The sequence below is a fragment of the Drosophila pseudoobscura genome, chromosome 2, assembly GCF_009870125.1.
Source record: "Drosophila pseudoobscura strain MV-25-SWS-2005 chromosome 2, UCI_Dpse_MV25, whole genome shotgun sequence".
NCBI classification, from domain to species: Eukaryota; Metazoa; Arthropoda; class Insecta; order Diptera; family Drosophilidae; genus Drosophila; species Drosophila pseudoobscura.
In genome coordinates this window covers 18,283,641-18,301,614 of record NC_046679.1, presented here as the reverse complement: position 1 = coordinate 18,301,614, position 17,974 = coordinate 18,283,641, and the positions used below count along the sequence as shown (strand labels likewise).

At 39.5% G+C, this 17,974-nt stretch overlaps 1 protein-coding gene across 6 annotated transcripts; it reads left to right on the top strand.

The window, feature by feature from the left end:
* The first annotated feature begins 530 nt into the window (after positions 1-530).
* Cad86C (Cadherin 86C) lies at positions 531-17,661 on the top strand. 6 transcript variants are annotated; one of them, XM_002137568.3, is made up of 12 exons: positions 535-1,032; positions 7,587-8,251; positions 8,652-8,735; positions 8,793-8,918; positions 8,972-9,121; positions 9,197-9,311; positions 10,247-10,439; positions 10,531-11,860; positions 11,913-12,061; positions 13,904-13,994; positions 14,257-14,441; positions 14,508-17,661. In XM_002137568.3, exons 2-12 carry the CDS (start codon positions 7,589-7,591, stop codon positions 17,158-17,160), a joined length of 5,739 nt encoding a protein of 1,912 aa, XP_002137604.3. In that variant the 5' UTR covers positions 535-1,032; positions 7,587-7,588; the 3' UTR covers positions 17,161-17,661. The 6 variants fall into 6 exon arrangements, with proteins under 6 accessions (XP_033241699.1, XP_033241700.1, XP_002137604.3 ...); XM_015182128.2 differs by having other exon boundaries at positions 536-1,032; positions 11,931-12,061; XM_033385808.1 differs by lacking the exons at positions 13,904-13,994; positions 14,508-17,661 and having other exon boundaries at positions 531-1,032.
* Positions 17,662-17,974: the final 313 nt, after the last annotated feature.

The window sequence follows — 17,974 nt, the reverse complement described above, 5'->3', positions numbered from 1 at the left end:
AAAGGAACCTATTCAACGTTTCAAGAAAAAGATTAGTTTCGGGGGTCAATGGCCCTAGATTGATATTCTTTGGTGTCGTACGCCAATATATGTACTACTTGAATACAATATATGAAAAGTTTAAACTTTTTTTTCAACGAACATAAGGAACATGAACATGTTAATTAATTACAGACTTTTCTACACCAAAAGTTCCCCGACTTGTTCTTTTCACGTACTAATATGTACTATATACACATGTACATACATACATACATATATAAATGTAAGGATGTTCGTTGCAGTTTTGGTTTTTGTAGCCGACGGAAAATCAAGTTTGCTACAAAACAACACTGAGGAGAGTTGATTTCATAAAAGCAAAGAGAGAAGAGAGAGATTTGATGTGTGTTTACCAATGGATTGGAGAGCGAACAATTGTCGCCGCTCTCAAAAGTCTGCAAAACCGGCTTTCCGCTCTCGATCCACGAGCGTACGTTCTCACGACAGGGCGGCTCGGCGGATCAGCTTGTGCCTCGCTCCGTCTCCACGGACGATTGGCGGCCAGGGCCAGTAACTTTTCAACGGTGGCGCGGCGCAATACAACTAATTCCGAAAACGTATGGCACGCGGAACAGTTTTAGCTGAAATTTAGCTTAGAAAGAAAACTGTTGACGCTTACGTATTACACATGTACATGTTTTCAATTGGAGGCAATATGATTAATTGACTATGTATGTACATAATGTTTAAAAATGTGGTAGCTTGAGCAGTGAAGTACTAGTATACTATGCTAAAAAGAAAACGCTAATATGTACAAATGTATGTACATACACTAAACACGAAAAAGTTGGTTTTCAGCTCACTCGGGTGTGCTTGTTTTTGAAAAAATGACAATTATTTGATTATATAAACTATACATGTGTACAAAGGATTACAAAAATCAGTGGAGTGCTCCAGTTGACTAATTATTGTGTGCTTAAAGTTAACAATTCAAATGAATATAAATGTTTTGATGGATAACACATATTGCAGCTGTTCTTGAACATTCAACAGGTACATATATAATGTACATATTTAAATAAAATTCGTAAATATGCTTACGTTGGTATACATACATATGTATGTATTAGTACATGTAAAATAATATACTCGTATAACAACGAAGAGTCAATTCTTATCGCTCAATAGGTTATTTCTCTATAATTTTTTTTTGTGTTTTTTTTTTCCTTATTTAACGTTATTTTCTGAATAACGTCCATATCTAGTATGTAGTATTAATTAGTATTAATTATTAATTATTATAAATAGTCCTTATTTATTCAGAATTTTGAAAGCACAAATCTTTTTTAGCAAAAAAAAAATAAATATATAAAATTATTCTTTAGTACAAATTAAGCTGTCAACCCTCCTCACAAGTACGTATGGGAGAACCAACTGGTTCCGACATAGCATCTATCGATCAAGAAGGGTATTAGAAGCAATCATAACAAAAGGATGCCAAAGTTGTTATTTATAAGTGCAGATAGATCTTAAATGGTTAGTCGATCTAAGAAAATCTCGAAAAAGCAACTCTCTGCAACTAATTAATCAGAGTCGTCAGTGTGTGTGCATGCATACATGTATGTGTGTAAAATATTTACGTAGTGGCTACCGGCAAGCTTGATGCCAAAACAAGATTTACATGCCCGTTTAAAAGCAACCAAATGTACTTACATATGTACATATGTATGTATGTATGCTTATGAGTTTGCAAATAAAGTATGTAAAAACGGCACGAAATCGACCTTGTCTGACCCACTTAACTTTGAGCTGCGGCAAAAATGACAGCTTTGCGGCATTTAAAAAGAATATTTACTTTCAGCATTCATTCAGGCGCCTCTTGCGTGTTTCCTGTTACGAAAATATTTGCGTTTTATTCCCGACTGTCTTCATTTGTAGTTTATTATGCTTTGGTGCCAAAACATGGAAGCTAAAAGGAAATAAACGATTATAAAATACAACAAATTCGCACAAATACGTGCTAGAGGGTCATATGTAACTAGACGATTAGGTTACAACTATTTTGCAAGAAGAAACGCACTCAGAAGAGGGCTGTCGAAGTCTTTTGATTTTTACTGCGTCGGAACGCACATAATGAAAACTCGTTCTTAGCTGACTGTTGCTATTGCTCAACGATCTCTAGCCATTAATGTGTCATTCAACTGGATCTTAAAATACAACTCACAGACCAAAGCGATTTCAGCGACAGCGACAGCGACAGCGACCATCCCGTGCAGAACGAAGAACAAATCCTGTGCGAAGGCACATGGTCGTAAAGACATTTATTTATGCTCGACGCCCACAATATCCCTGCCGCTGTAATTCGCTGCAAACTACTCTTAGGTTCAGGTCTCAGCGTACCATTTCTTTACCCCAAAGTACAAATAGTGAATTTGTACGATATTAAACAACGAAGTTATTGCATACAACCTGGGGGGTACACACACCACATCAAAGCTCTTCTGTTTTAGGGCAAATCACACTCTGGTTTCTATTCAGTCACTTACTTGTTCTAACGCTTTAAGTTACTTCCTTTATCCGTTGACTGATGCTCTTTAGAGTTACAATCTATTAACCTATCTTATTGTAGAATAGCACTGGTTACTATGACCTTCGGCTATAATAAGAAAAGTATTTGTCGTAATTCTATATAATGCCACTATACAGTATATCTATTGTATGAACAATCTTTCAAAAAATAAACCATCCCCGATAAAAGTTTCTGGCATGTATTTATTTAAAGTATTTCAAGTTGACAATTTTTTGAGGATTCCAAAACTTATTCAACTTTTCTTCGCATACTGCTATGCTAAACTATGTAACGTATGATTCTGTTTTTGGTATCTTGTATTAGAGGCACTCGTTTTTATCATTACTCAATGTGTTCTTTGAATACTCCTTTACCGAAGTTTAAAAGTGAACTCTGCGGTGTTGAGCCGTCAGGCTCCAGGTTGATTAAACTGTCGCACCCTTTCCCGAAAAGGAGACAAAAAAGGGCTGTCAGAGGTATAAAATCCCATATAACATCATATTTTGATCGTTTTTCATTTAAATGACCTATGTAGAAGCCCTGCACACTCGCTTTGCTCGCTCGATTTATATAATGGTGAGATACTTAACTGTTGTCGGATATCTGATTAAAATAAGAGCAGAATACTAATTTAATAGAACCCTATATGGTCGTACATCAGAGGCGATAAAATCGTCAAACACCAAATAAAACCCACGAAATGATATCTTACTGTTTTCCTAATAGCTCTGCGAATATTAATCAAATTCAAATGATAATATTGTGTATTTAAAGAATAACATTGATGGCACCGGAGTCAGCAAGTGTGTGGTCTCAGACTGGAGATCCATCTTAAAAAGGTTCTGTTCTTCTTTACTCTGCGTTTACTGTACTGTCCTTTGCCCTGTAGCTGGAAAAAAGCTGGGAGCTATGGAAAAAGAGACAACAAAGAGAAACGTTGATTGCTAACCGCTTGGAGTTCTTGCAAAGAAACACATATTTTTTCCTCGGCTTCGATTATAATGAGAAAATGTGTGGGAAAATTCTTACATCTTACTTACGAGTATTTAGATGCATTTGAATTTTTTGCAGTTGCAAAAATGCATCTGCAATATTTATCTCGAGTTTATTCTCATTGGGTTTTTATGCGGTCCTTTTTAAATACACACCCATATGCGATCTTCTGTGCGCTACAAATTCTTACTAACTTTATAGCATCAATTATTTTGAGGATATGGTGTAAGGACTTGGCAACACTTCTACAAGGACATAGACACCTATCGAATTGTCAAATTCTATCCTGACCAGATCTAATCGAAAGATATGTTATGTTTATTATATAATAGATACCATAGCTAGACCGACCCCTGAAGCAAGCCTCCCTCAAATATTTCTACTTATAATTCATATATAACCCAACCAAATAAGATCAAAATTCGATTACTTAGCTTATACCTACCTATAATCCTAAGGTAATCCGCACAGACATACATATTTATGTACATATGTAACTACTACGTACTTATAGTATGAAAAGAATTGTAATTGTACGATTTTTCAGTTTATTTCCTTGTAGGTTTCAAGTTAATTCAATTAGATATGTGGTGTACATGCAGTGCATATTGCATGTTTATTTAACCTACCTAGGCGCACCCAAAAACACGCCCGCAGCTGCGACTACGTATGCAGATGTATATATGTATGTACATAAATATATGTACATATTTATGCTTGTAGGTACTACAGACACATACAGATAGACTGGCGAACAAACTAAGCTAAGAGGCGCCCAGCAAAGGGGGTGAACGAGCAAGCAAGCCAAGTATCCGAACCCGGACCCAGACCCAGCCACAGACCCAGCCACAGCCCCAGCCCCATTAAGACAAAAAACAGGAAAGGATAGACGGGCTTCCAGCATGGTGAAGGACGGTCGCATGGGCAACCGAACGAATCGCCAATAAAAAAAAAAAGTGATTACGAGTCTGCGATGCTGGCTGCCTATGAGGCTAGGCTTTTTGCCGTCTGGCAGCGAGGTCTATTGTCGTAAGCAGATTAGTTTGCCATCAGGTTCAACTTTATTTGCAACACAAATTTTCATTCTACTAGTATGTACTCGTGCTTGTGGGCTGCCTGTTGCAGCCAGCCGAACCCGTATTCGAGAAAAGACAAAACATCCACAGCTCACGAATCTGCGTGCTAGGAGCAGCCGTATCCCAGCCAAGCCAGCCCAAAAAAAAACTGAACAACGCCCAAAATCTTGTTTCGGTCTCGACTGGACTCACGAACTGCAGCGCGCCTGCCACGGAGTGCAGACTAGACCATGACTAAGCTCAATATTGGTTTGGGGTCGAAGTTTACATACCCTTTAGCAAGGGTAGTTTATCTAAGAAATTCAATTGATATCATTCAACATATGCTTTTCGATTAATTAATTTTTTCTATTAATATTTGGCTCCTAATATATGTAGACCGTTTTTGTTGAGCATTACAAACCAATCCTTGAGTTGAATAAATAAGTTCATTTCTGAATGTGATGTGTGTGAACGATTCATCATAAAAGACTGTAAGGCGGTGGCTTATTTCCCGAATGGCTGACTGGCCTGGCCAGATTGTCCCAGTACGAGTAGTTGGGACAAAAAACTGTCAGACTTCCGCGCCAAACGACCATGCCCATACGCGTACGAGTATATGTGTGAAGAGAAATTCGGTCCAATGGCACAAATATTGTGTGCTGTGTTTTACAATTGTTGCGCAATATGAGAGCTGAACCAGTGAACGCGAATCGCGAATCGCGAATCGCGGCGCTCTACAGAGACGGCCCAGACGGAATTGGGGAACTTGCTTTTGACTAGAAAATGAATGCATTACCGGGCATATGCTCATATACCCATATACTTGTATGCTTGTACCCACTGTGCACATACAAATTCGATATATATCCGAAGCCTTTCTAAGCCAAATGCGGGCAAAGGCAAACCGAATATGTTGCAACACACTGCGAGCAAAAGCGAGGGTGTCGGGTAGCCAGAGCGCGCTTGCCTCGCCTCGCCTCAGCTCTGTTAATCCGGTCTGTATGAGATTCGACTGACATAACTGGTCATTGGCTTGTAACTGCAGCTAAGGACTCGACGATGGCACTTAGATGCAGCTGCATAAACTGGAAATTGGCAAATACAGCTAGCACGAACAACAGACGATCGCCTGGACGGGACGATGCATAAAAAACCGGATTGGCAATAGCTCACCAGAGTGGCTTACAAAAAGTCGGAGTTTGCAGCTTAAGCAGCATCGGGCCAAGACAAGACAAAAAGGAGCTGCTGTCTCTTGGCTCTAATTACATCGAGAACTTTCCTGAGCACTAAGGGCCTACAACTTCAGTTGATTTCTTATGAATAGTTGGCTTTAAGTTTCAGTGTAGATTTAGTTGGCTCGGACCAACACTCATCAGAGTGTAAGATCTCATTGTCATGTCGATTACGACAATTTGACAAGATCAAGTTATGTGCAATTTGCAATTATCTTTAAGTTATCATAATTTCAATAAAAAAGGGGCGGTATGATATAATAATATTCGAAGTCTCAGGCACAAATTTTGTACGTAATTGGTAATCCCACAACCCTAACCCAAGTTATAACACTAAAAGGGTTTGTATACCCTATTACTAGTACATTTTCGAGTACAAGTCTCGCTAGAAGAGATCTAGCGGGGTAGCGAGACTTCAGGAATTTTCAAGCAAAACCACTACACAAAATACGGATACTTTACTCTAGGCATTCATATGTCTTGCAGTGCGTTTGTGTGCGTGAACAGCTGGCAAAACGGAACAGTACACGACGGAAATATATTATTGCTTTGCAGCTGCTGATCAGTGATCACTTTTCTATGGTCACGTCACAGGATCGTGCCCACCACTGCAGTCTCGGAGGTCTTGGCGTTACACGCGACGGACAGACAGACATGGTTATATCGACTCGACTTAGATCTACACGAATCTAATATACTCCTATACCTTCTGAGTACAGGGTATAAACAGTGATAGAAGACCTTTTCTTGATTTAAAATTATTAATCAAATCCGATTTAATTCGTTTAGTATAAAATATCACCTCGAGAATTTATTCATAAATCAGACAGCCGTATATTTAAGAATGTGAGTGCAAAATTTATTAAATTTTGTTACTTTAAAAGGATTACGAAAATTTGAAACTAAATTAGTTTTCGTATAACTCAAACAAGAGGGCTAGCCGTGTTAGTATTGAAATGTTCATTCAAAATAATCAAGCGGATAGTAGCTCTGTTGAGGTTATTTATTAGTCTGCATATTTTAAATCGTGGATCCACTAGAGTTTATTGTTTTTTTGGAATCAGAAAAGAGCGTGGGAAAAGTTTTAAGCAAACTTAGTCTGATTGGAATTTTCAATAGTTGCTCTACCTGCTATAATATCGAATGTCTAGGCAATACAACCTGCTGTGCCGATATTCACCACGACAAAATATTAAAAAATATAACGTAAAAGTCTACATTTTTAATAGTTTTTTGCCATTTTCATGCGGCACTTATAAAATATTAAAAATGTTGATGTCCCGATACTCGCCATCGTTCGTAAGAGCTTTGAAGGCACAAATAAATTATGGCGGAGTTTTTTGTGTAAATACCGGTATCACAATTCTGATCAGCAAGGATCAATAGAGGAGTCGATCTAGCGTTTCCTTAACTAAAGGATTCTCAGCGACATTTTCAATTTAGTATGCGGATCATGGACCATTATATCAGATATCTAACATAAGAAGGAACGAAACAGATATGATTGGGTGTGTTTATGATGGAAGGAAATGTATTGGTTAGTTTGCTTGAAAGATATTGATATTGTTTGTCTTGTAGCTTCTAGGGTATACATATAAGCTTCAGCGCGCTTAAGTTAGCTACCTTAATAATATTTTTAAAGATAACCAAAAGAACTTGAAATTGATCGACCGTGAGATAACTATATTTTTGCTTTTAAAAACAACAGCTCAAAAAAAGTAAGACTGATTTTAAAGTTACCTGTTTTCATTACAGAAATGGCTTCCAATAGTAGCAGTCAATCTGTAAAGAACAAAACAGTCATACCGCCACGCCACATGGGAAAGGAACAGAACGGCTTAACTTCAAATGCGGGACCGATACTCGAAAAGGAATGCTACTACTACACCCCAACTACCTCCCAGCAACATCAACAGATTCAACAAGGCTGGCTATCTCTATGGGCTTTTTTTGGGCCCTGGCTGAGTGCAATGACCGCCTATCGATTGCTGACAATCAGCCTTCTAATTGGTATTCTGTGTCCACATCACATTCAAGGCGTGGATCCTAAATTCGATCCTTCGACGCGCATGCGACTGGTACTGGTGCCGGCGGACGCGCAAGTAAACTCAGTTATCTACAGATTGCGTGCCACTGACGAGGAGTTCGACTATCCATTGACCTTTGAGTTTGTGGGTGATGCATTTTCGTCCACCGTCAAAGTGGATTCGCTTCCATGCACCAAGTACAATTCGGTTTGCCAAGCAAACATCGTGCTTCAGCGTCGCTTGGAGCCTGGGCGCTATTACGACTTCCAGGTTTCAGTGAAGGACTCAAAAGGTGGCATGGCCACTCAATTGTGCTCAATTACAGCAACCAATTTTACCACACCTCATGACCTCATATTTCCACACAAGCCCGGCATTATAATGATACCTGAGGTGAGAATATTTGTAATATGTTATTTCATAGGATCAAATTCCAATTATAAATAATATCCTTCGATATGTTTCTTAATAGTGGCTTTAAGAGAGAGAGACAGGGGATAAACGTGTCCGTCCGTCAACAATTTAATTCCATTTCCTAGCTCTACAATATCCCCGAACAAGTCTTGTTCTAAAATATCTGAATTATAAACCTCGTTATATCCTACCCGGTAAACCAGAGTACAAGTAGAAGACAGTACAAGCATAAATACATTTTATTGTCCATCCGTTTGTCACTAAGCCAGAAACTAGCAAATATCTCATGAGACGATCCTAAAATGAAGACCCGGGACCCGGACTTTGCTATTTTCATACACTCAAATTACAGACAATTGTTTTCTTGCTCTTTTCAAAGGATGCTAAACGCGGCACGGAATTAAATTACGTAATTGCGCGAAAGAATCCACTGTTTCAAAAACCAGTCTACCTCGAGTTATGGGTAAGTTTAATGTTAACAGATGCATTAGGCAGACATTCTGACCTCTTTTCTCCCCAGGGTTCTCCGCTTTTTGCGATAAGACAAAAAATTGTATCGTCCGAAACAACAGAAGGTACAGTTTTTCTTTTGGGACCATTGGACTTCGAAAAGCAAGCCATGTACCATCTAACTATACTTGCCAATGTGAGTAAAAGCCAAATCGATTCGCTCCTTTGTTTAGCATTACCTTCGTATAGGATGCTTACGCTGAACCTGGCCAAGACAGTCGCAACATCGCTGGCATGGAAATTGTAGTCATCGTCCAGGATGTTCAAGACCAACCTCCTGTTTTCACTTCGGCGCCGCCAGTTACCAAACTGCCTACTGGCATTCTACCAGGCGATAAGGTATAAGCTATTAAGCTATATTTGTATATATATATATTCATGTATTAACAATCATTTGATTTGATTCAAACGAAGATATTGCAAGTACATGCGGAGGACGGCGACAAAGGAAACCCGCGGGAGATTCGATTTGGATTGGTCTCGGAAAACAACCCATTTACTTCGTTTTTTGACATCAATGACACAAGCGGTATATATCACCAGTACATATGGTTTTTCATATAATTATTATTTAGGATAAAATTATAAAAATCAAAACAAACAAGACTTTAGTCTTGCATAGATAGACTAGCTCCTCCGAATATCTGTGTCTCAGAAACTAGAAACCTTTTTCTGCACATGTGCGACATTCGAAGAACATAGGGCACAAGTAGGCAAGCAAAATAAATTGGACAAAAATCCAAAACCACAACAATGATTCTGTTCAAGCAAGAAAATAGCAGCAGCGCAACATCAGGTAACCGATATTAACATAACTACCGGGGAACACCAATAGGGGGAGCGAACGGCAACCCGCTTTGTAGTTAGACTCGTTAGATTACACAGACCATCTTCACCTCTTCTTCTCTCTTTGTCTCGCCAAAACCAACTTTTCCCGACCACAGTTGTAATACCCGTTCGGGGCGGCCAAGTTCTTTGCCGCAATTCTACCCGCCTCTTCATTTCCCGCACCCATAACCCATCAATGGATCCACTGCAGTGAGACTTCCTTGTTTCGTGCTAGTCCCGTAGCTACTAGACTCGAATCGTCTGTGCTTCCCAGTAGCAGTTTGATGGCTTTTGCTCTGAAGCCGCATTCGGAATGCTGCGGCAGGCTCTTGAATATAATGACAAGCCGTCTACCTCATCACCTTCTCGTCATCGATGTGCATGTGTGTACATATGTACTCCTCGTACTACCTTCATTGCAATGGGAAGCATATTTTTGTTTGTGGCGACCCTTCCATGAAGATCTTCAGTATACTTATTCATTGCATGGTATATTTCAAATATAATATTAGGATTTCATATCAACCCAGTAGTGGCATTGGGCATCAAAATGTAACTTTTTATTTTTTTTTTAAGCTTCGAACCAAACCGAACCGAACCGACTGTTCCTGTTTAATGAACTATGGTTTTTTTTAGGTGAAATATTTTTAATGCGACCTCTTGAAGATATTGCTTTTATAACGCATGTGGGTGATCCAGTGCTGCTTACGGTAATTGCGGAAGAAGTTAAAGTTGGTCGTGACGAACCGCCAGCATTGGCATCTACTGTGCAATTGGCGTTCTTTCTGCCAGATCGTACCAATTCACCTCCATACTTCGAAAACGATCAGTAAGTATTATTAGGCATCCACTGGAATTCCTCGAGGCTTTCCAACTCGAACTTTTCTCTATCTAACTCAATCGCTGTTTCTTTGCTGCAGCTACGTTTCGAGGGTAGACGAAAATGCACCGCAAGGCACAGCACTAATATTCGTTGACCCATATGTACCGCGCATCTATGACGACGACACTGGAAAAAATGGAGTTTTCTCGCTGACGTTGCTGAACAATAATGGAACATTTGAGATAACACCAAATGTAGCAGAGCGCAGTGCATCGTTTCTAGTGCGCGTACGAGATAATACGCTGTTAGACTACGAAATGCGACACTCTGTACAGTTTCAGGTGATGGCTCAGGAAGTGGGTCCGGCTACAAATCTCACAGCCGTTGTAAACGTGACCGTCTACATCAATGACGTTAATGATAATGCACCAGTCTTTGACCAGCCCTCCTACACAGTGGAGCTTCCCGAGAATATGACAGTGGGAACTAAGGTGGTTCAAGTGCATGCCACTGACTTAGACTCGGGATTGGGTGGCAAAGTACGATATACTGCCATTCTGGGTTATCTAAATACATCTGTTAACCTCGATGCAGAGAATGGATTAATCACAATATCGACAAATAATCATGGCTATGATCGCGAGGTAATGCCGGAATATCACCTGTACGTAGAGGCTCGGGACATGGATGGTGAAGGTAATCGAGCACAAGTCCCTCTAATCATTAAGCTAATAGATGTTAACGATGAGACGCCAATATTTGACAAGGATCTGTATGAGTTTATTTTGACGCCGGATCTCTTGGGCTTCACCACCACGGCCGTAATTAATGCGGAAGACAAAGATGCAACGGCACCCAACAACGAAGTGCGGTACGAACTGATCAGTGGCAACTATGAAAACAAATTTAAGCTGGACAAGGTCACCGGGGAATTAACAATTCAGGATAAGATTCACCTGCGGTCCATGACGGACGCCAGTGAACGAAGACATCGGGATCCAAGTACATCTTCCAGTTCTGACGATGACAACGAAGTGTTTATTTTAACTGCGCGTGCTTACGACCTAGGAGTACCTGTGCGATTTTCGACAACAACAATTCGCATCTACCCACCTGAAAGTCGGAAGCGCATGGTGACTTTTGTGGTACCTGGTCACAACCCAGATAAGGCTAAAACTGAAGAAACGCTTTCTGCCATAACCGGCGGAAAGGTGTTAATTCACTCAATACGACCGCTGCGACCTGATGAGCCAGGTGCCAAAGACATTCCTGTCAATAATCCAGGTATCAAGGACCGAAGTGTCGTCACCGCTACGGTGCTATATGGCAGCACGTCATTAGTTGACATATCGGATATACAGCAGCGTCTGTCCCAGCACAATAATTCCTATGCAATTATGCCGCAAGACGACGCATTACAGACGAACGTAAGTTTTTGAAATGGTTGAACCAATGATTAGCCATACACTACCTTAATAGAATCTAACACCACTGCAGACTCAATATAAGGCTGAGAATAAGGTGCTGTTCTGGCTGCTTATACTTCTGGCCACACTGGTCGCATTTACCGTCCTCATCCTACTTCTTTGCTGCATATGCTCGTGGTGCCCTCTGTACGGTGCAGCAACGTAAGTAGCAAACTTGGAGACTATACAGACTCTAACTTATTGAATTATATCATTTTATAAGACGTGTTAAAGGCTTAGTCTCATGAGTTGACTTAACTTTACGGTATATATGTATTAGTTACACATTTGGCGCATCTAATGTCACAACTATTAAACAGTTTAAGTAGATAATAATGAGGCTAAGATAATAAGGCCTAAGTTTTATTAAAATATATATGTATATAAAGAATCATTGTGCAGTGATTTTATCACGACTTAATTTTAAAACGATCATTCATATTAATGCTATAACATACAAAGTACTGTCTAACAAATAATATAGCTATGTCTATCCGTCCCTCCGTCCGTCCATCCACCCTTTTTTTGACGCCTAGTTCTCAGAGATTTGTATTCTGACAATTGTGAGATCACATTGAATCCAGTTTGTCTTCCAATTTTACTACGCTTCCTTCTGCGTCCGTAAAAGCCGAAAATCTCTGGTATCCAAAATTTTAAAAAATAATAACATAGTATTACTATATCTACCAGATCGGATCATTATAATAGCCAGAATTAACAAATCAATTTGCCATGACTTCGCTACCCCTTCCACGCTACCCCTTACTCATTTTCTCTCACACATTCTTCCTCATACAGTGTGCGCCCTCTGGCGTAGGGGAGCAAGAAAGCCTGTTGGTGGAGAGAGATAGAGAGATTTAGAGGAAAAATGCAAACAGATAACCTATTTTACAATTTTTATAAAATAGTTCAGTAGGTGGAAAGGAGACAAACGAAATTCAATAATTAACAATACAATTTTCATTTAGAAAATTACTGGTTGATGTGGTTGCACTCTTGTTTCCTCTGTTTTTACCTTCTCTCATGACAAGTTTGACCCAAATTTAGTTATATTGCGGTCCTACCACAACAGTTGTAATACTGAACAAAATTAGAAATCTCTAAAAGAGAAATAAAAATATACTCTGTAGATTATTAAAACTAGGCGTATCGCTACCTTCAAAGCTTAGGTGCAAAGAGTGCTAAGGTTTGAAATTTTGAAGGTTTGACTATAGAAAACATAAAAAGAAATCAAGTAAAAAAAGTCTTTATGAATGAATGTTTTTTTTTTTATACCAAGATAATTTCTCTAGATAGAATTATTACTCGAGTCAACAAAAATTAAAGTCGATTTAAAAACAGACGGTCAAAGAAAAAATAAAAAAAATTTGACTAGTATTTGACTAGAGTATTTGGAAAATTAAGTTTAATAACTCACAATCAAAATCGAATGAAACTAATCGATCTGGCAGCTTCGGTACCCGAAGCCAGACTTCAAAGAGTGTAAGGGTGTATTGCGGCAGTGAAAATGTAATATGTAACGGCCAGAAGGAAACGTTTCTGATACCATATAGAATATATAAACATTATACTATAAAGTTCCGATTCAATACAGCCATGTTCTTCTGTCCGTCATAATGACCCTCGATCTCTGAGGCCAAGAAGCTACCGTTTTTGTTCCAAAGTTATCCGTTTTTGTTCCAATTCGATTTAGCTGTAAAAAAAACTTTTAGTTTTAGATAGTCCAACCAACTGGATGGACAATTTATAGAAACCATTCGAATTGTTCCTCAATAAAGTTGGTTAGGACGAACGGTTTCTCGGCATTGGTGGTGATACCATAATTACATAATACATTTATTCGAATTAAAAAATCATATATTACTTCATTAGAGACTATGTGTTAAGTTCAAAATCTTGTCTTAGATCAAATAGTGAAAAAGTATTTATACAATTCTGAGAGAAAGTTTTTAATAATCAACATCAAAACAATTCTATGTATTATCTTTTATTTTTCTCTTGTAGCAAAAGAATAGTTAATATCAGTAAAGCTGAAGACGATGTGCATCTAGTGCATAGGGAAATGGCAAATGGAAAACATACAAAATCTGTTCAGGTAGATTTTGATCTTTTTAGAATTCAATGGTAGTAGTTAACGTAAAGAAAACGCACTTACCAATGGCAAAATGTAAAAGCTCTCAATTGCAATTTCATGTTTTTTTTTTACATTTTTTGATTTTAACTACGAGTATAAACAAAAATCGGTCCACAAAATCTGCACCTAATACGAGTGTAACTCATTCGAGTTAATAGAAAGCAGCAGTATTGAAATATATTATAGCACACTTATTAAAAAATGACTTTTGTATGATTTTCAGGTCGCAGAGTGGATGGGAAGACGCGATGCCTGGTCAGCGGAGAAACCCCCGAATACCAGAACGAAACCTACCCGATGGGAGTTCCATGACGGTCGTGAACATCCTAGCGAAAACGTAGGGAGATTTCAGGACAACCGAGAGAAACATCATGTACAATCAGCTGAGGAGCAACAGGGACGCATTAGGTATTGACTTCAATATTCCGCGAAATGCTATCTATCATACATTAATATTGTTTATTCTCGTTTCAGAAAACAACGTACAGCCAAAGACGATCTTCATCTTAGTTTTCATAACTCTAGAACTAATCTTATTAATGACCGCGACGTATACATGGAAGACTTAGTTGAAAATCGAGATATAGTGGATGACATTACCCGAAACCGAGAAATTAAACAATTGGACTATGCGCAAAGACAGCGCTGTGAAACCGAAGCCCACCAAATTGACGACGACTCTATGCGTAGACACGAAATAGATCGCGGTAGCGACATGGACTTCCCCGCTGCACAAAACAGTATGAAGAGCAAACGCGAAATGTTTATAAAAGAAGGAAACGTGGAAATTCTTCAACTGATGACCAGAGATAAAATTCACGATGGTGCTGCCCTTGACGATGACAACATATATGTAAACGTGCCACTAAAGCCCTTAGGAAACCTGTCACATCCGCAGCTTCTAATGGTGGACAATACGGGTAAAGAGATTCTTATGCGGAGATTTATTGAAGAGCAACCAGATGGCAAGCAGATAATTCGAGAGCACTATCAAATAGTACCAGGAGCAACCTACATTCAATCCATGCCGAATGAAGTACAACAAGCCTCAAATTTAAAAGTCGATACGTATCCATTAGTCAAATCAGGGCCCAACAGTATTGTTTATTCTCAAATGGAACCGGAAGTAAAGGTCATACATACACAGCCAGAGCATGCTGTTGAAGCTAGTTCAAAGATGCGGCCTGCAATATCGAACCACTCTCTTACCCAGGAGCTGGAACAGTCTCTTAAGCAACAGAATTCCCTGCTGCGACAGATACTGCTCGAAAAGGACAAATTGGAGTCCGGCTATACACAGGAAGTGGCATTAGAAACACAGAGTCTGCCTGGTCAGTCGATGGCTATAGGTACGCAGACTGACTGTGATGCCGGGACGCAAACTGATACAGTTGCAAGCCATATCGCGCACACATCCGTCAGTTCACAAGCACATATGAAAACCAAATCGTCGCATCGTCGTGCTCGAAGCGAAAATGACGAGTCCATGTCTGAGGATGGCTATGAATATGTGCGGTTTATTCCACCAAATAGCCCTGAAGGTACGTTCTGGATCAAGCGTCGAAGGACGAAAAAGCGCCGAAAACAGCCACGTAAAAGGATCGTGATGGTGGAGGAGGTAAAACGTAAAATCCGCACACCCATTAAAGAGGAAGAAGAGCTGCACGAGCGGAAGAGTCGAGTCCCACCAAAGAAACCAATGCGGGAGACCAAGACAAGTATACTGCGGAAACAGCTAAGCGACGAAAGCCGCAAAACTGACGCCACTTCCAATGGAGAATCGAAGGCTAGCGCGCTTCTGAAATCAGATGTACTTATAGAGGTAACGGACTCATTCGACGAAAATAAAAGTACCAGAAACCACAGCACACGAAAGATTCTAGTTGATAAATATTACAAACATTCCGATGGGGAATTCGACGATGGCGAATTCGACGAAGGCGACGATACAGAGTATTCTTTTGACTCAGATGGAGATGAAATCGTAATCAGAACAAGCGCTGTAGTACCTTCACGAGGGCAAAAAAGCGATCAATTTGTAATGGAACCAAAAGAGAAGCGAAACTTATCATTTTCTCCAGAAAATATGGGAGGCATAAAGCAGCAAAAGTATCCCCGTACACAGACACCAGAGGAGGCAGTCCAGGAGGCACAATTAAATTCAATTCCGAGATTATCAAGAAGAGACAGCAAGAAGCGGGACAATAATCCCAGAAGACAAACCTCATCGGAGCCCCCGCACAACCGACTATCCGTTTCTAAGTTCGATTCGATAGCTATTGAAGACGATAATACACCCCCAGCAGCCACATCATTGATTGATCGAAGCTATCAAAGTGAAGCCGAGTTAGGAAATCTTGAGGGGGCAAGAGAACGCAATGTGCCCAAGTATATGGAGTGGTACTACAATAAAAAAAAATCGTCTCTAAGCGGCCGTACCTCGACGGAGTCATCGAAATCTCAACCCGCGAACAAAAAAAAGGGTGGTTCATCAGAAAAACGCGTTACAAAGACGCGTATCGCCGTCCAGAACCAAGATAGTGATTTCCATGATGATGGTGGAAAATATAAACCTGAGCCGGCTCCACGCAGATCCGCGCCGAAAGGCAGTCGTTTGCTTAAGGAGGACAGAGCTTTAAATAAGCAGCATAGACCAAAAAAAGAGACTTACACAAATCATCCACTACTGCAGCACTCTGAACATAGGTTTGAGCGTGAAAGTGCAATAGAAGTTCCAGCACAGCCTACCAAACTGCCCCACTACATGTACCCAGAAACTCCTCCGTATGCAGCAACAGCTTCAGACAAGGAGCTCTCAGCTCAAAGACAGCAGCCTAAGCCGTCCCCGATAAAAGAAAACGAAGTTAAAGTGACGAACTCGAAAATAAATCTTCTTAAACAAGGTCGTAGCCTCGCACATCAGACATCATCGCATGCACAAAAACAGTTAAATGCTTCGACGCTCGAGGATGACCATGATTCAGGCATAGCTATGAACTCCCTTTTGAACAGCCTGGGTCGTCGCAATCCGATTGCCGAAAAGAAAAGCGTATTCTCCATTGCCTACGACGATGTTAGTCGGGTCAAAAAGATTCCCTCAGGTGGCGAGTCGCCACAATACTCGTAATGCGAGCTCTGCGAATCGTTTAATGTAGCAATCAAATGTGATAGCCTCAAAGGCTCCTTACCTACAAATCATCGAACTAATACTAAATGCAATACTTGTTCACTACACAACAAATGCATACATTTGTTACCACATTCGTAGTCTATAGAATGTTAAAAATTATAAACTCGTTTTAGTTCAACGGAAATACATCCAGATCCGTATTACTTAGTCGCTTTCAGTACAATCATAAGCAAATAATTTTAGTAAAATGTTTTATATAAAATATCTAACTATAGTAAAAGCTTGGAAAGTACCGTCCAAATTAATTCCATGTACATACTTATAGGCATATATTTTAAGGCATAATACTAATTAACTTTGACCATTAACTCATTGTAATTATAATACTTCATCCGTCGTTTATACCCTTGCAGAGGGTATTAAACATATTATAGAAGACAACTAAAGCTGCCATATTAAAAATTTCTTTCTGAAAGAATTTTATTTTTACCAACAAAACGGTATAAACTGTAGTTTCATGTGTAAATATAACTCTGCCAAATTTGATTATAGTCGGATCAGTATGATGCAAACCTATCACAGCAATGATCGGTCAATAATTTTGTAAATTTTGTGAGAACAAAATTTCAGTTATATTAGTTACACATGTACATATGTATATTGCTTATTACGATGATCAATCGATAGCACATTTGGGCCAACATTTAAATAATTGACATTTAGGGCTTTCATCGCACTGGTAACAACTATAATAAGGAGGATCGTTGTGAGTTGCTGCTACAGCCGCGACTTCCTTACTTCCGTCTTGTTT